Here is a 17,179-nt window from a genome sequence, read left to right on the forward strand (position 1 = left end):
AGGGACACATGCCTCTAACAGAAGCATCAAGCCACTGACTTCTATTCCCATGAGCTCCTACATTGATTACATAAGCATGTCACATTCATTGCTCTTACCTACTTCCTAAGTTACTGCTTGCCTAATAAGGAAAAGGGCAAGAAATAAGAGTCCAAAAGACACTCAGAACACCAGCAGCAGCTTTCAAGTAAGGACTCAGGGTCAGGGTCTCACAACTCCTCCATTTCATGTTTCATTTACATTGTCTTCGTGCTCCAGCAGCAAGGCTGACACGTGCTTTGGGGTGGGAGCCTGGAGTATTTCTGCCAGATGGTCTGAGGTGACATGTACTCCCAGAGCCCAAGTGACCCACCAGAAGGGACATGTGAGACAGCAGGCAGAGGCCATACATGGAGGATCACACTCCCTCAGATGTCATCAGGCCCATGCTTTATCCTTTGACTCCCCCTGATCCTCAAGGTCAGGTGGGGTGCCCCTGCCGCATGCTCCAGAGAACTGTGGGCCTCGCCTACCATTGCTCTTAATGCACTGTTCCATAACTGGCTTCTCACCTGGACAGAGCCACCCTGGTCTTGTAAGCTTTAGTTGGGCTTGTCCCTGAGTGTGTGGGGTAGGAGTAGGAGAGTGTGTTCCTGTATATGTTGCAATCTTTAGGCTCGGGAAACAAGGAGTTAGACCTGAGTCCTGACATGTGCACTCATTTGTACTCACCATTACATTCTATTTAATTGCCTTGAGCCAGACAGGCTGTTTTTTTTTACCACGAAATATACTAATCATTCAAAAAAGCCTTATGTTTAAGAAGACAGCAAAGAATATAACTTCAAAAAGGCAACTTTTTTTTTCTTGGCATCAATGAATATGCACTTCAGAAATCTAGAGAACTTTTTTCACTTTGTATTTGTTCCTCACAGCATTCTAGCCAGGAGTACAAAATAGGAGCTCTTCAAGCAGCACATGAAGATGGCCCAGGAGCCTTCAGCCATCCAGAACAGCAGAGCAGCACCTAAATCTCCATACACTTCCCGGTATAACCACTAAGAACACACTAGACCCTTGGCATTAGGGGATTTATCATTTCCAGTTCTATTATCTGGGAACGACTCCAAGGGTTTGTGACAAGCTTTTGAAACATAAGTGCTAAGACTGGAGTGTGGACAAGTCACTGAGCTAATGAAGAACAGACCCACTGTCTGCTTGGCTCTGCTATTTTGTACCCGTCTTCACATGTGGGGAAACTTCGTAACTGTGCCCACAAATCAGAGAAATTCGCAAAGGACTAGACAATGTATTGCCTGTGAACTTCAGAGGCAACTGGAAACAGTGCAACTGGAAATCAACTAGCTTCATAAATAGGCGGGTTTGTTTCCAGGAGAAAGGGACCAAAGCACAGAAGATAAGAAAACTTTTCAGGTGATGGCCATATTCTCATCATATCCTCTCTGTGTGGAGTCTGCTTGTTGTCACAAAAACCTTGACCCTACATCAAGTTACACCTTAACAAAGGGAAGATACAGGCATCAGATAAAAGGTACTTGTTTGAAAGGCAGCCATAAGGGAGAACTGAACTTAAAAAAAAAAAAAAAAAAAAAAAATTCCAAGCTGGTTTCAACAGTACTTTGTTTCCAGAACAAGGAAATGTTTCTAACCACATCTTGTACTCCTTCCTTATCAACTCCAGACTACCACAGCCCTTTTTCCACAACTGTGTGTCACACACATCCGGGTCTTGTGCTTTGGAGCTGCCTCTCAGCCAATTTTAGCCAGCCATTTCTCCAAGTCCTGGATGTCAGCAGAGCCCGCATCCCCTCTTCCACCCTTGGCACTGCACTCCAGGAACTCCACTTTGAGGGGCAACTGTGAGAATTCAAACTCTTTGCCTTTCTTCCCCAGCTGAGCAGGGGCAGTGCTGGAACTGTCCAGTGTGCTGGGGGCAGCAGAACGGGTAACTCGTAAGGTGTTGCTGTGAGGGAAAAGGAAACAAGTTGGGAGGCAAAATTTTTATACAGCAATTAAATCATGTTAGTTTCTAAACATTTCAGCACTCATTTAAAACTTAACCATAGAATTGCCAATTATGCTACTAAGATTGTTGAACACCAAAAGCAATGGCAACAAAAGCCAAAATTGACAAATGGGATCTAATTAAACTAAAGAGCTTCTGCACAGCAAAAGAAACTACCATCAGAGTGAACAGGCAACCTACAGAATGGGAGAAAATTTTTGCAACCTACTCATCTGACAAAGGGCTAATAATCCAGAATCTACAATGAACTCCAACAAATTTACAAGAAAAAAACAAACAACCCCATCAAAAAGTGGGCAAAGGACATGAACAGACACTTCTCAAAAGAAGACATTTATGCAGCCAAAAAACACATGAAGAAATGCTCATCATCACTGGCCATCAGAGAAATGCAAATCAAAACCACAGTGAGATACCATCTCACACCAATTAGAATGGCCATCATTAAAAAAGCAGGAAACAACAGGTGCTGGAGAGGATGTGGAGAAATAGGAACACTTTTACACTGTTGGTGGGACTGTAAACTAGTTCAACCATTGTGGAAGTCAGTGTGGCGATTCCTCAGGGATCTAGAACTAGAAATACCATTTGACCCAGCCATCCCATTACTGGGTATATACCCAAAGGACTATAAATCATGCTGCTATAAAGACACATGCACACGTATGTTTATTGTGGCACTATTCACAATAGCAAAGAGTTGGAACCAACCCAAATGTCCAACAACGATAGACTGGATTAAGAAAATGTGGCACATATACACCATGGAATACTATGCAGCCATAAAAAATGATGAGTTCGTGTCCTTTGTAGGGACATGGATGAAACTGGAAAACATCATTCTCAGTAAACTATCGCAAGGACAAAAAACCAAACACCACATGTTCTCACTCATAGGTGGGAATTGAACAATGAGAACTCATGGACACAGGAAGGGGAACATCACACTCCGGGGACTGTTGTGGGGTTGGGGGAGGGGGGAGGGACAGCATTAGGAGATATACCTAATGCTAAATGATGAGTTAATGGGTGCAGGAAATCAACATGGCACATGGATACATATGTAACAAACCTGCACATTGTGCACATGTACCCTAAAACCTAAAGTATAAAAAAAAAAAAAAAAAAAAAATTGTTGAATAATCCTTTGCATGTATAAGTCCCTCCCTGGACAGAGAGGTGAGGTAGGTGGGGCGGGGTGGGGGGGTCGGACCTCACAGGGCTAGAGGGCAGGTCAGCAGTAGACCAGGTCATACCAACTTTCTTTCAGCCCAGGGCCCCCTTCTAAGAGGATCTCCTGAATGATACCATTTAAAAATATATTTTTAAAATACATGCTTTAAGTGTTATAAAAACATAAGTTTCTGAAAGTTAAGTGTGCGTAGATAGGGTATGTATTTTTATCTTGAGTCTATTTGGATATGGAGTTTAGAAATCCACAAACTCCAGATTCTCATATCTAACTAGGGCACAATTACTATTATCCAACCTCTTTAACCACCAAAACCTTCCCAATGTAAGTCCCCTTACTGCCACCTGCTGGCCCTAATAAAGGGTGCATAAGCAACACTCATTTGCCGGCCTCCCCTTCCCCTTTCTGCTATCCAGAAGCAGAGGAATACATGCTGCCAATCTTCTTTCTTACAAAAATAAAAAGCATTTCTTGTTCTGTAAAGTTGCTTCAAAATTAGTGAAGAATCCACAGGCAAAACTAAGCAATACCTTGTTTAGGAACGAACACACACACACACACGCTATAAAAGTATTTTTAAAAAACAATACAAAACTGGATATTGCTGACCTCTTGAGGGAAAAGCTTTTGGGGAGAAACAGGGGCCTTCTAGGCATGGTGGTGAGTACATAGGTATTCATTTTAATATTTTTTAAGCTTAATGCATGTGACATATATACTATTATATGTAAGATATTTTACAATAAAAATTTTTAAGAAAAAAAGTAAAGTATGTATTCAGCTTTTGCCACAAGGCCATGTAAATATAATATACCGTGTTATTCAGAGACTATGAAATGCCTCTAAGCTAACAGGGCCTAATTCTCATAACATCTGAGATTAAAATTAGCCAGATTCCTAATTTTAACTGATGTTAACCTTTACAACTTTTCAACATTTTGTTTCACTGCCTTTTAGGAAAGCATTGCCTTCTGTATTGTTTTTCTCTAAGTCTATAGAGTGGAAAGCAAACAGCCTATGGAAAACATGTGTTTTAACCACGGGAGACTTGGACTGTACTGTTAAAAATAAACCAAGACTGATTCACAAATAACATTATGACAGCTTTGGCTTCCCCAAAACAATTCCCAACAATTGCAAGAGAATTTTTAGAAAAACCCAACCATCCAATTGTTCCAATGTCCTTATTAACCTAATGGCAGCAACAGATACAATCCAAGAGAGTGAGCATCAAGAGCACAGGAGGACAGGGTGATAAACTCGCAGCTCCAGACGGGAAAGGAACCACTGAAAATGGCATAGGCAGGGCCGGCAAAATTGTTCTGCAAAGAGCCAGAAATTAAATATTTTGTCGCATATTTTTCTTCTGTTTTTTACCTGCCCTTTAAAAATGTCGATTTACTCTTGGCTTGCAGGCCCAGGCAGGAGTTTGCCAATGCCCGAAGCTGACTAGATTCTACTAGATTTTAAGCTCCTGAGTATAGGAACACATTTCCTCCTACAGCTGCTCCCGACTGCAGTCTTGGCATCCACTAGATGCACTACAGGTGCTTCTTAAATGAATAAGGGAGTCAGTAAATCATAGTCGGGAGAAAAGGTTCTAAAAGTTGAATTTATACAGTTTTTCCTCATCAGATCCTTTTCAAGGCCTTACACAAAAGCAATAAGAAAACATAACTTGCTTTACTATAAATGTTGATCATTTCTTCTACGCCAGCTTTTGGCTAGCTCTTACGAATTGGCATAACGCAGAAGACATGCTAGATGCCTTAAAATTCAAAAGCTTATAGCTCAATTTACAAACTTTGAAACACTCAAAGCAGGATATATAATATTGCCAAGTATTTTAACAATCTAAGAAGCTACAATATAGTATCAAAGAGTTGTAGTCTTCCTCAGTGTTCTGTTCTTATTCTGTCAACAATAATTTCCAAAGTGGCTTTTAAATGTTTTAATTTCTTTTTTCCTGATTCTCAGTTTTTATTTTTTATTATTTATATGCATCCTTAAATACCACTTCACAGGCATTATTGAGTGGTGAACAAACACCTCCACTCACTGAAATAACACCGTTCTCAAGTTGGCATGTAAACTTTTAGCTTCTAAAACCTTTCAACTATAAATGATTTAGTAACAATGGTAAAATAAAGTTTATGGTTTCAAAAAAATCTTCTTTCCATGAAATTTTAAAATATCTATAAGCACCCTAGTAAGTTTTTGTGATTCCATTATTTCGTAAATTATTTAACAAATATTTATCACACTAATCTTCAGTCTATAATTGTGATAATCACATAAAACCAAACGAAACATGAATATGCTGCTTACAGTCTAAGTTTTAAGATATATAATTAACCAACAGGCCTCTTTCACACTTACAGTTCTTTCTCCAGCTGCTGTTGAATTAACTTTGCTGATTTTGCCATTGCAATATCTGTAAAGAAATAAAGACACTGTTGTAGTTTAAACGAGAATGAGTTTTTTCCCCAAGACTTCTTACACAGAAGGAAAATTCCTATTTAAACCAGTAAGTTTCTTTTCTCTTTTTTAAAAAAAAGACCTTTTATCACTAGTTCCTTCTCTATCAAAGTAAGCTTTATACTTGCACTAGGGGCTTTCCCAAGATAATGCTTATAAACATATTATGCTGATGACCCTAAAACTGACTTTAGCTTTCACTAAAGTTCTCCACAGCTTACAGACCTTTCAATTCAAAACACACATAAGTTTACTCAGTTTAACAGAAAGAAAACCTACCAGTGCTGTGATTATGAGAAGTGCCTTCACATGCCAAAAGACAATGCCCTATCTGTCATTTTAAAGTAAACTTAGCATGTTTCCAGTTGATCCTAAGATGATATGTTTAAAGCATTAAGGGTATTAAAGGTAAGAAACAAGCTCTGGTTTGGCACAAAGCCCATGGCAAATAAACAGTAACTCCCTTCCTTATACTCAATCAGGGAAATAAAGAGGTCAGGTAATGATGCTAATAACTGCATTCCCAATAAGGCATTATCAATATTATCTGGTCACTTCTGAGAAAAGCCTTGGACTCTTCATAGAATCAGAATTTCAGATCTGAAAGAGACCTGAACAGATCCACCAGTCTATCTTATTGTACAGGTAACGGAACTGAAGCCCAGTTTTATTGGGGATTACTAGAAAGTTTTCAATGGTTATCAGGTTAAAAGAAAAGAACTTCAGCAAACTCCCCTTGATAAAAGTGCTGTACAGTAAACTTGTTTGAAAGCAGAGACTCCACCCTCCAAAACTGTGCATCTGATATCACATATTGTCAATCTGATGAACTTAACTTGGTAAAGTAAAATAATTTATAATCAGAAAAAACACCGTATCAAAGAAAAATCAGTTAGCAGTCACTTGGTTATCATTCCTTGGTCTTCTGGTTAGAAGACTGGTGAAAAGGTAGGAGTAGAAATAAATTTTAAGATTAAAAATCCTTCAATTTATAGTTCTTTACAGCAATTATATCTCCTCCTCAATAATAACAACTGTAAATAATGGAAATAATTCTTAGTGGCAGCAATCCCCCAAAAACTCAATTATTATTGCAAGAAAACATGATGGCACCTTGCTTATTGCAGGCTATTAAGAATGATGGTGTATTCTTCAGACCCATACTGTCAATGAGGACTTGATACAGAAACTCAGCCACATCTTTCACCTCTCGCTGGAATGCCGCACTATCCACAACAAACACAATAGCCCTGGAGGGAGAAAACAAGAAAAACTGACATGTGAACATGTAACAGGACATCATTATCTTGAAAAACTATCTTGAACTTCTTCAAAGTCAATCTTGGTGATTAACACTCAGCAGATACACATGCAGGTCTGTGCATATGTTATCATATAACATAAATCCTCATTTAACAAGGAACTATTGAGTGCTACTGTGTATCAATGACTGAAGCTGAAAAAAGACAGTAAGAAATGATGCCTGTCCTCCAAGACAAATCATCATATGGAGAACCATATGATAAATGCCAAGACAGAACTATGCACATGTGTAACAGGAATAAAGAGAAAGATCATTAAAATGAGACCAGCTCAAAGGCAACTTTAAGGAGAATGTAACAGTTGAGTTGAAGCTTAGCTAGACCAAAAATTGGGGCACAGACTGTCTGGAAAGTACAGGTTGAGTATCCCCAATCCAAAAATCCAAAATCTAAAATCCAAAACACTTCTGGTTCCAAGCATTTTGGATAAGGGATACTCAGCCTACAGTATGTTCAAGGCACAAATACGTGAAACACATTCCCTGGTGAAGTCAAGGTAAGCTGGTACACAGGGAGATGGGGAAATGAAGGAGAACCGAGTCAGACAGTGAGGCGTGACACAATGACCTGTGGAGTTCATGCTTTTCTGTCTTATGAAGAATATTGGTGCCTAAATGGAAGACAAAGCAATCTTAGAGGGCGCTTGAACTAGAAGCACAGTGACCAGGTAGGGCTTGAATTAAGGCAGCCATAGTGGGACTCCTCATGTGACAGAAACAAACAGATATCAAAGCTAAAGTGCAGCAGCCCAGGGAAACTGCAGACAACAGGTCTTCGGGGGCCAGGTGCGGTGGCTCACGCCTGTAATCCCAGCACTTTGCGGGGCTGAGACGGGCGGATCACTTGAGGTCAGGAGTTCGAGACGAGCCTGGGCAACATGATGAAACCCAATCTCTCCTAAAAATGTAACAATTAGCCAGATATGGTGGCGGAAGCCTGTAATCCCAGCTACTTGAGAGGCTGAGGCAGAAGAGTTAGTTGAACCCAGAAGGCGAAGGTTGCAGTGAACTGAGATCACACCACTGCACTCCAGCCTGGGCGACAAGGCGAAACTCCATCTCAAAGAAAACAAAAAAACAAAAACAAAATACGGCCAGGCGCGGTGGCTCACGCCTGTAATCCCAGCACTTTGAGAAGCCGAGGCGGGCGGATCACGAGGTCAAGAGATCGAGACCATCCTGGCTAACACGGCGAAACCCCGTCTCTCCTAAAAATACAAAAAATTAGCCTGGTGTGGTGGCGGGTGCCTGTAGTCCCAGCTACTCAGGAGGCTGAGGCAGGAGAATGGCATGAGCCTGGGAGGAGGAGCTTGCAGCGAGCCGAGATCACGCCACTGCACTCCAGCCTGGGCAACAGAGCGAGACTCCATCTCAAAAAAAAAAAAAAAAAAAAAAACAAGCCTTATGGGCAAGGGTTTGAATGCCCAGGTGGAGATAAGAGACATGCAATGGCCAACATGCAGCTGGGGAGCTAGAACTGAATGCCCTGCACGAAGCCTGCAACTTAAAATCATCTCAGGGAGGTCGGGGCTTGCAAAAAACAGTTCCCTTAGAAACAGCAGGCCTCCACTGCCTCGCACAGATATGGGGTATGAATTTATACTCTCTCCAGGTATAAGACCCCCAAGGGGAAAGGTTTACATAAAAATTGGGCCAGACTTATTGAAGCCCTATGGCCCCAACAGAAGGAACTGTGAACTCCTTATGGAGCAAGGCTGATATATCCTACAGGATTAAAGAAAAACAACCACAATATCAACGATGTGTTGCTCTCGAAGAAAGGTTCTGGAGCAAAAATTACGAGGCACAGAAGAAAATAATTATGAGGGAGAATAACTGGTACCCCAAAGAGAATAATCAGCACCCCAAAACTAAGATAATAAAGCTATCTATAAAGTAAATGTTTAAAATTATTTAAGAAAATACTACAAACTACAATAAAAAATAGAATAGTATAAAAAGAAATAGGCTGGTTTGAAAAGGTAAGTATTTTAGACAAATATAGTAAATGATATTAATAAATCAATGGAAAAGTTAAGCAGAGATCATGCTCAGCTGAAAAGAGTGTAATAAACTAGAAAACAAATCTGAGGGAATCTTACAATATGCGAAGTAGAAAGATCTGGGAGATACAATAGGAAACAAGAAAGGCAAAAACAATAAGGTTCAATAACATTCATAAGAATTCCAGAGTGTGAGAAATGATAATGGGGAAACAGCACTATCTGGAGAAACGATGGTGAGAATTTTCCAAAACTGAGGAGAATCTTTGGTCTGGAATAGCACAACTGAATTCCAAGAATGATAAAGCTAAATCCATCCTTGAACAGAAAAAAATCTATCCCTGGATAGAAGGTCAAATCGGGCAGACTTACTCCAGTGAAATGACAATTAGACTGACTGGCAACAGCATTCTCATCTGCAACAGATGGATGAGGTCGGGAGTGATGCGGCTGCCACCCAGGGCTCTGCACTCAGCTAAAAGAGACATTCCAAAATGCTGGCCAAATAGAGTTACAAATGAATAAAGACTGAAAACATTTGACTACTCATCACCCTCTCTGGAAACACTTCTAAAAGGTATACTCAGCGAGAGAAAACTGAATCTAAAGGGAAGAAGTAAAATTCAAGCAATGGGGAGCAAAAGACCATAAGCATCCTGGTAATTCTCATCACTGGAATGTAAGAGGAAAAAAAAGTATGGATGGGGGTTAAAAAGGAGCATAAATAAAAGGAAGATGTGAGGAAGATCAAAGTTAAAGTGTTTAAGGTTCAGGAAAAGGAAACTGATATTATTGGTTTCAGACAATCAAATAAGCAATGTTTAAAAAGTGGGGGAGGGGAACCATGATAAGAAAAGCAACAGCATATGTTCAAATCAGGAGAGGGAAAATAGCCACTAGGGAAACTTGGCAAAGCCAGAAAGTAGGATTAAAAAAAAGTCACATACCAATATAGTAAATGTCTTTTCAACTTGCATGTTATCATGATTATAATTTATTTAAACTAAGTTTTATCTTCATATTTTGCATGTTTTATTTACCCAAAATACATGAATCACAGAGTAGTTATACTGCAAATCATAAAATATTTAGAACTGGCAATAGAAAAAGAAAATTTAATTGGAAATAAAAACCCAATTATGGCAAAATTTACCAGTTCTAGATTTGTCTCAATTGTCCAAGGAATTTTCTTATCTGTGACAAATTGTTCATCACCACCATCTTGTGGGCAAAGATGCAATAATGAAATTTCAGTCTAGACATCTTCAATAAAAGGGAAAGAATCTACTACTTCATTCCATCAAAACTAAAATGCTGCCAATTAAAGACATTATTTTAGGGACTGCTAAGAGAAAATACTGCCAATTAAACTATGACACCATCAACTATAAGATATATTCCAAATTCAGAGATATTAAAATGTGTCTTCAAATCAGTGAAATGTGGCATATTGATTTTCCTCTTCAGTTCTTATTAACGTTAGAGACCAAAAAAGAAGCATCTGAAACTGCAGCATAAGACTTTTTAGGGAAGAACTTAAGAGTCAGTAACACCACAGCACACACTAAAAGAAATATGGAAATATTGTTCTGTACTTCTTGAAACATCAATTTTAGGTAATTTGAGAATATATATGGGCCAGGCGCAGTGGCTCACGCCTGTAATCCCAGCATTTTGGGAGGCCGAGGCCAGCAGATCATGAGGTCAGGAGTTCGAGGCCAGCCTGGCCAACATGATGAAACCCCCGTCTCTACTAAAAATATAAAAAATTAGCAGGGTGTGGTGGCGCGTGCCTGTAATCCCAGCTACTCAGGAGGCTGAGGCAGGAGAATCGCTTGAACCCAGGAGGTGGAGGTTGCAGTGAGCCGAGATCATGCCACTGCACTCCAGCCAGGACAACAGAGTGAGACTCCGTCTCAAAAAAAAAAAAAAAAACCACTATATATATATAAATGATGTTGGCATTTAATAACTTCTAGGATTCATCCCGGCTTTAAAATTCTTTTTTCAGATTTTAATAGTCATATACATTATTAAATTCATCTTCAGAATAAATGCAAACATTTAGTAACAATGACAAGAAGGGTTCACATTTCCTAAACACTAAAAAACACTTTTTAAGCATTTTAATCCCATAAAATCCTCATCATACCCGTGAAGGTGGACTTGCAACCCAGAACTGGCTGACCCCAAGGTCACCTCAAGGTCTACCACAGGATACCATGCTGCCTCCCAAACACCACCAGAGCAAATCACATGAGTGGCTTTGATATACAGATACAGACCTAGACAAGCCCACTTCACTTCTTTCCTTCTTACCTGGCTGAAGACTTAAACCGCTCTAAGAACTGAAGCCTCAAAGTCTCATGGCCGGGGAGGTCAATCAAGGTCAGACTATTGCCCTGGGGATGGCAGCAATAACATTAATGTTTCACTACAGTTCCACGTTCACAATATAAACCTTCAGTATCATATTTTGGCTACCAAACTGGTACCTAATTAATTAACCAAACAAATGTTCACAGAGCATCTTCTACTCATAAAACACTAGTCAACGTTCTGGGGATGTAACAGTGGCCAAAGACACGGTTCCTGATCTAGCAAAATTTATGAGAAAGGTGAACGTAATGTAAAATTACACATAAATATAAAATGAGAACGTTGATAAATGTTTTGAGGGTACAGGAGAAACCTGTCTGGGGGAGTCAGGGAAGCATGATCTACCTGAGGCTTGGGAGATAAACCAGTGTGAGTACAGCAAAGTAGGAGTACAGTATGAGTATCAGCAAAAATGTGAAAACAATAACAAGTACTCATAAACTAATAATGTAATATAAGAACTTACCATTTTTCATAGAGCATATTACTCTTACTGGGATCTCCAATCTTTATAACAAAGTACACTTTTATCATTTCCACCCTTAATCTAATTATTTAAGTATTTATCTTCCAGACACATCATTTATTTGTTCCAGCTCCATCAGTATTTGTGTCAATTCTTGAGCCCCTACTGAGCAAATCTACGATGCACCCTAATAAGTTCTATTCACCATGCCAGGCTGCCATTCTTGAATATAAGTTCAAGGCCTGGAATGGTGAATAAAGCTTATACTCAGTGTAAATGTGGCTGTGCTCAACAATAAGACTCTCAGATGTGGCCTGGCTACATGCAGCAGACCATCATTTCTTAGATGTTCTACATTATCCACAGCCAACCATACCCACAGCTCAGAAGCAGGCAATCAGTATCCTGTACAGATTTAACACAATTCCAGCTGGGTTTATTATGACCTTACCTTTCACATAGCCTGTGCATTTCTTTATAGACAAATATGTTTTTTATTAGTCCCTCTCTTTTTTTTTAAGTACTGTTAAGAGTCTGGAGATCCCAGGTTGGGACTTAACTGCTCCATTTCAAAAGCAGCACTACACCACACACCCTAAGCAATTCGGAAGATACATTACTAGGTACATTACCATCTAAAGAGATTAGATCGAAAACGTAAGGGGGTAGGAGAAAGAGTGAAGACGGAAGGGAAAAATGCTCTATATATTCAGTAGAAATATTGACAGAATAGAAATATAGTAGAAATATAGAATAACAGAAGCCACATATGTAATTTTAAATATTCCAGTAACCATAATAAAAAAGTAAAAAGAAATTGGTAAAATTAATTTTAATAGTTATTTAATCTAATATATCCAAAACATTATCTTTTAAAATGTAATAAAAAAAGAAATTATTAATGATACTTTAGGTTCTTTTTTTCCCATACTAAGTCTTCAAGATCTGGTGTGCACTTCACACTTACAGCATTGCCTCAATTTGGACTAGCCCCAGTTTAGGTGCCCAACAGTCACATGGCCAGTGGCTACATATTAGAAGGTACAGATTTAAAGCATATCCTGGAATATCCTAAGTTAAAAATCTAGTGCAGGTACTAGATGATCTTCCAAACCTGGAATTTCAAAATCTGAATCCTTGGGAGTTTAAAAAGGTCTGGGCCACAAAGAGTGTCATCATCGAAAAAAAAAACAAAGATATCTCTAAGATATTTAAAAACATGTCCCTTTATCTTTCTTTACAATCTTTAATTCTGGAGGCATGAGAAAGGGGAAAGAAGACAAAGAGAAGAAGAAAAGGTCTCAAACCACAATTCTAATTCATCCTTCTATCCATCCATCCACACCCTCCAACCAGCCCTCATTCCACTCACTCACCAAAACTTATTACATGGCTGGGTGCAGTGGCTCACGCCTGTAATCCCAGCACTTTGGGAAGCCAAGGTGGGCGGATCACTTGAGGTCAGGAGTTCAAGACCAGCCTGGCCAACATGGTGAAACCCCATCTCTACTAAAAATACAAAAATTAGCCAGGCATGGTGGTGGGCGCCTGTAATCCCAGCTACTCAGGAGGCTGAGGCAGGAGAATCGCTTCAACTTGGGAGGCAGAGGTTGCAGTGAGCCAAGATCACGCCACTGCACTCCAGCCTGGGCAACAGAGTGAGACTCCTGTCTCAAAAACAAACAAACCAACCAACTTATTACGCATTACAATCAGTTTGGTAGTCACTGTCTACATTCTGAAGTTACAGAGGTATGTAAAATGTCTTTCCCATGATTTCTTATATTTGTTTTTTTTTTTTTTTTTTTTTTTTTTTGAGACTTAGTCTCGCTCTATTGCCCAGGCTGGAGTGCAGTGGTGCAATCTTGGCTCACTGACACCTCCACCTCCCGGGTTCAAGTGATTCTCATGCCTCAGCCTCCTGAGTAGCTGGGATTACAGGTGCCCACACCACACCCGGCTAATTTTTGTATTTTTAGTAGAGACAGGATTTCATCATGTTGGCCAGGCTGGTCTTGAACTCCTGACCTCAAGTGATCTGCCTACCTCAGTCTCCCAAAGCGCTGGGATTACAGGCATGAGTCACGAAGCCAGGCCCCATGATTCCTTATATTTGAAATACACTCATATATACTCTAAGATATCCATTGCAGCACTGTTTGTAAAAACAAAGGTTATAATAACAAAACTAAATGTCTATTAACACAGTCCTGATTAAGTAAGAATTTAATTTTATGGTATAGCAACAGAGTGGAGTACTATGCAGCTCATAAACCAACCAGATGGTACTATGTATACAAATGTAGGAGAATAAGAAAAGCCCAAGTTGTATCAGCCGTATGAAAAAAAAATGGGCAGAACAGCATTTAAAAAAAAATAATAATAAAGGATATACAGACATGTTTGTATATGCACAGAACATCCAGAAGACTACACACAAAAAAAGTAAGTCACTGCTTCTAAGGAGAAGACTAGGTAGTGGGGAAAGGAAAGGAAAAATTACTTTTCACCAAATATCCTTTCTAACCTTTTGAATTTTTGTCCCATATGCATATATTACCTATTCAAAACTTAAAAGGTTTAATGCCCACTCTTAAGAACTCATTGTAAAGTTGGAAAGAAGACACAGAAACAAAAAATAAGAATAAAATGTGATATAACATTACTGTACTAAGGTACAACAATGCAGAGGAGGGCATGATTAAATCTACTATACAGATTGTCAAGAGCAGAATTTGTCACAAAGAATATGTTTCTCCATAAAATAAGCTACAAATGATACTTACATCCTCAGATGAACTCATCCTAAAAATGTCCTTAACTGACACACCACAGTAAAGTAAGACTATCAGACTCCAAAACTCCACAAACATCTTACCCTGTTATTGTTGACTCTGTATACAGCACAGCTGTCAGTAATGGACGTCTGAGTGTCTCTATAAAGGCCTGTTAACAACTGTAAAAAAAAAAAAAGATGGGTGATATTCAACATTTTAATAGCAAACCTAAATTGAGTTATATTATTCTAAGTCTCCCAGGTGTAAGGTTAAGCAAATGAACGCTGCTTGCAATAGGTGAAAAAGACCATATTGATTTTTTTTACCTGTAGAAAAAAATCTAATTAATTGCATATTTTACTCCTCAATGGAATAAAAACATTATTCTCAAAAGACAGTTAGTGGCCAAATATGCCAAGCTTCTATAAAGATTTTTAACCATCAAAAATGACTTGAAGTCTGGGCAACATGGCAAAATCTCATCTCTACAAAAAATATAAAAAAATTAGCCAGGCGTAGTGTTGCACGCCTGTAGTCCTAGCCACTCGGAGGCTGAGGTGGGAGAATCATCTGAGTCCCAGAGGTCAAGGCTGCAATGAGCAGAGATCTCGCCACTGCACTCCAGCCTGGGCATTGGAGTGAGACACTGCCTCAAAAAAAAAAAAAAAAAAAATTGAGATATTTCTTTAATGGAAGGGAAATAATTTATACTCTCAAAAAGATGTGTTAAAAAGCAGAAAACCTCTCGTATTCACCACATTAAAACACAGTTAAAAATACTAAATGTATTAAAAATAAATATTAGTAAAAAGAAGCCTAACTAGCCCACTATGTCAAAGAAGGATCATCCTGTGAAAAAGTGTCTTTGATAAACTCTCATAAGAATTTGTTAACTAAGGAATTATAAACTGTAGGACACCGGCTTCTATGCCTCCTGCTATTCTGGAATGAAACTAATTAAATAAAACCCTTAAATGTGATAAAGACTAAATATCAGCATCTGGCAAGGGCAAACAGAAAAAAAGGAGAAATGATCAATATTTCTCAATTATGGGTTTCTACAAGTCTTTTTGTTCTCCCAAGTAAGTCAAGAATTAACTCCCAAATTTAACAGCATCAGCTTCTTTTACAAAATAAACCATGACATGACAGGAATACTGGGATGCTATAAAATTTTCTATTAAGCTTAACAGGGGTGTAAATGAAATCATTTACCCTAACAAAGAGCAACGTTTTCCCGGAATCACAAAGGCCAACAAGAAGAACAGCTCTCTGACTGCTCCTTCTGCTCCGGATTAACTTCCAGAAAACTGTGGAATAGACAGAGAAAAACAACAGAAATTACGCCTTGGCAATCAGTATATGTGCATGGCTGGGGTGGGGAAATTCACAGAAGTCTGTGACGAAACACCTCATTCACCTGGAATTAACTTTTATCATAATGGTTACTATTGCTGTTGTTAGGGACCCACTGAGAGCCAGGCACTGTCAACTGTCAACTTTTCTTTGCAGTCCTTACTCTGACTGGGGACTCAAGTGCTATGTCACTACCTTGGTATCCCAGCGCCCGCACGCAAACACGGGAGGCTGAAAGTTGGTGTCAAGACCCTGAGTCTTTGCAGTGAGAACAGCGGAAGGCGAGGAACAGCGCGCTCCAGCTTAACAGGGCAGATGACGAAGAGCAATTCGCGCCCCAAGGACCAGGACGTAAATCCGGGGGTTGCCCGGGATCCCCCTTAATGCCCAGCTGCTGCCGCTGCTTCAAGCGAGAGGGTGGGGTGTAGACTGGGTGGGTCTCACCCTCCTGATGCCCTCAAGGCGCCCTCCTAGCCCCGCGTCCCCGGCATGCAGCGGTGCAGCCAAAGCCCGGACCTCTGCCCGCCCCGAACCCGCCATAACTATCGGCCGCCTTTTACCTAGCGTCAGCAGCACCGCAAGAACCGCCACCACTACTGACAACAGCGTTGGGTCCGTCTGCTGCAGCTCCTGCCGCAAGGAATCCAGGTAGGGTTGGAAGGTGCCCCCAGCACCGCCGCCATCTGCCACCCTGCGCAAGTCCGCGGAAGCCATGGATGAGACGCGTGGTTCCCGACACCGCAAAAGCGACGTGGCCCTGCACTCTACGCAGGCGCGGGCAGAAAAGCCTCACGCGAATGGTGGTTCCTAAGCCACAGTCTCTCCCTCAGCCGTGGCGATCCCCAAGTGCCTGATGGGAGTTGTAGTTCTCTGGGACTCCGTCCTCCTACAGAACGATAGGGGCAGACAGGTTATTTGTCGAGGGACACACACATCTTTTAAGATATGAGTCAGTCGCCGTCACCTACGTTATGACTGTTGAAAGAATGATGAAATCAATAAAATGAATGAATGGTTCCCGAAACTACCACTGAGGATTTCCCGACCGTCGCTAAGTGACGTGAGACTTGTGAAGAACTCAAGCATCCTACAAACATTTAATCTGAATTTAATGTGGCAAGGGATGTGACAGATGGATGTACGGAGCGATGTGGGAATACATAATAGGACGCGGAGTCCAT

The 17,179-nt window shown here is 40.1% G+C and overlaps 1 protein-coding gene across 2 annotated transcripts; it reads right to left on the reverse strand.

The window, feature by feature from the left end:
• Positions 1-9: 9 nt before the first annotated feature.
• On the reverse strand, positions 10-16,884 carry SRPRB (SRP receptor subunit beta). 2 transcript variants are annotated; one of them, XM_030816809.1, is made up of 7 exons: positions 16,559-16,884; positions 15,858-15,952; positions 14,744-14,821; positions 11,340-11,422; positions 6,810-6,946; positions 5,598-5,652; positions 10-1,963 (listed from the first exon to the last, which is right to left on the reverse strand). In XM_030816809.1, the coding sequence occupies exons 1-7, from the start codon at positions 16,710-16,712 to the stop codon at positions 1,750-1,752; spliced, it is 816 nt and encodes a 271-aa protein (XP_030672669.1). In that variant the 5' UTR covers positions 16,713-16,884; the 3' UTR covers positions 10-1,749. The 2 variants fall into 2 exon arrangements, with proteins under 2 accessions (XP_030672669.1, XP_030672670.1); XM_030816810.1 differs by lacking the exon at positions 10-1,963 and adding an exon at positions 3,122-4,540 and having other exon boundaries at positions 16,559-16,792.
• Positions 16,885-17,179: the final 295 nt, after the last annotated feature.

This window comes from Nomascus leucogenys, chromosome 8, assembly GCF_006542625.1.
Source record: "Nomascus leucogenys isolate Asia chromosome 8, Asia_NLE_v1, whole genome shotgun sequence".
In the NCBI taxonomy this organism is placed as follows: Eukaryota; Metazoa; Chordata; class Mammalia; order Primates; family Hylobatidae; genus Nomascus; species Nomascus leucogenys.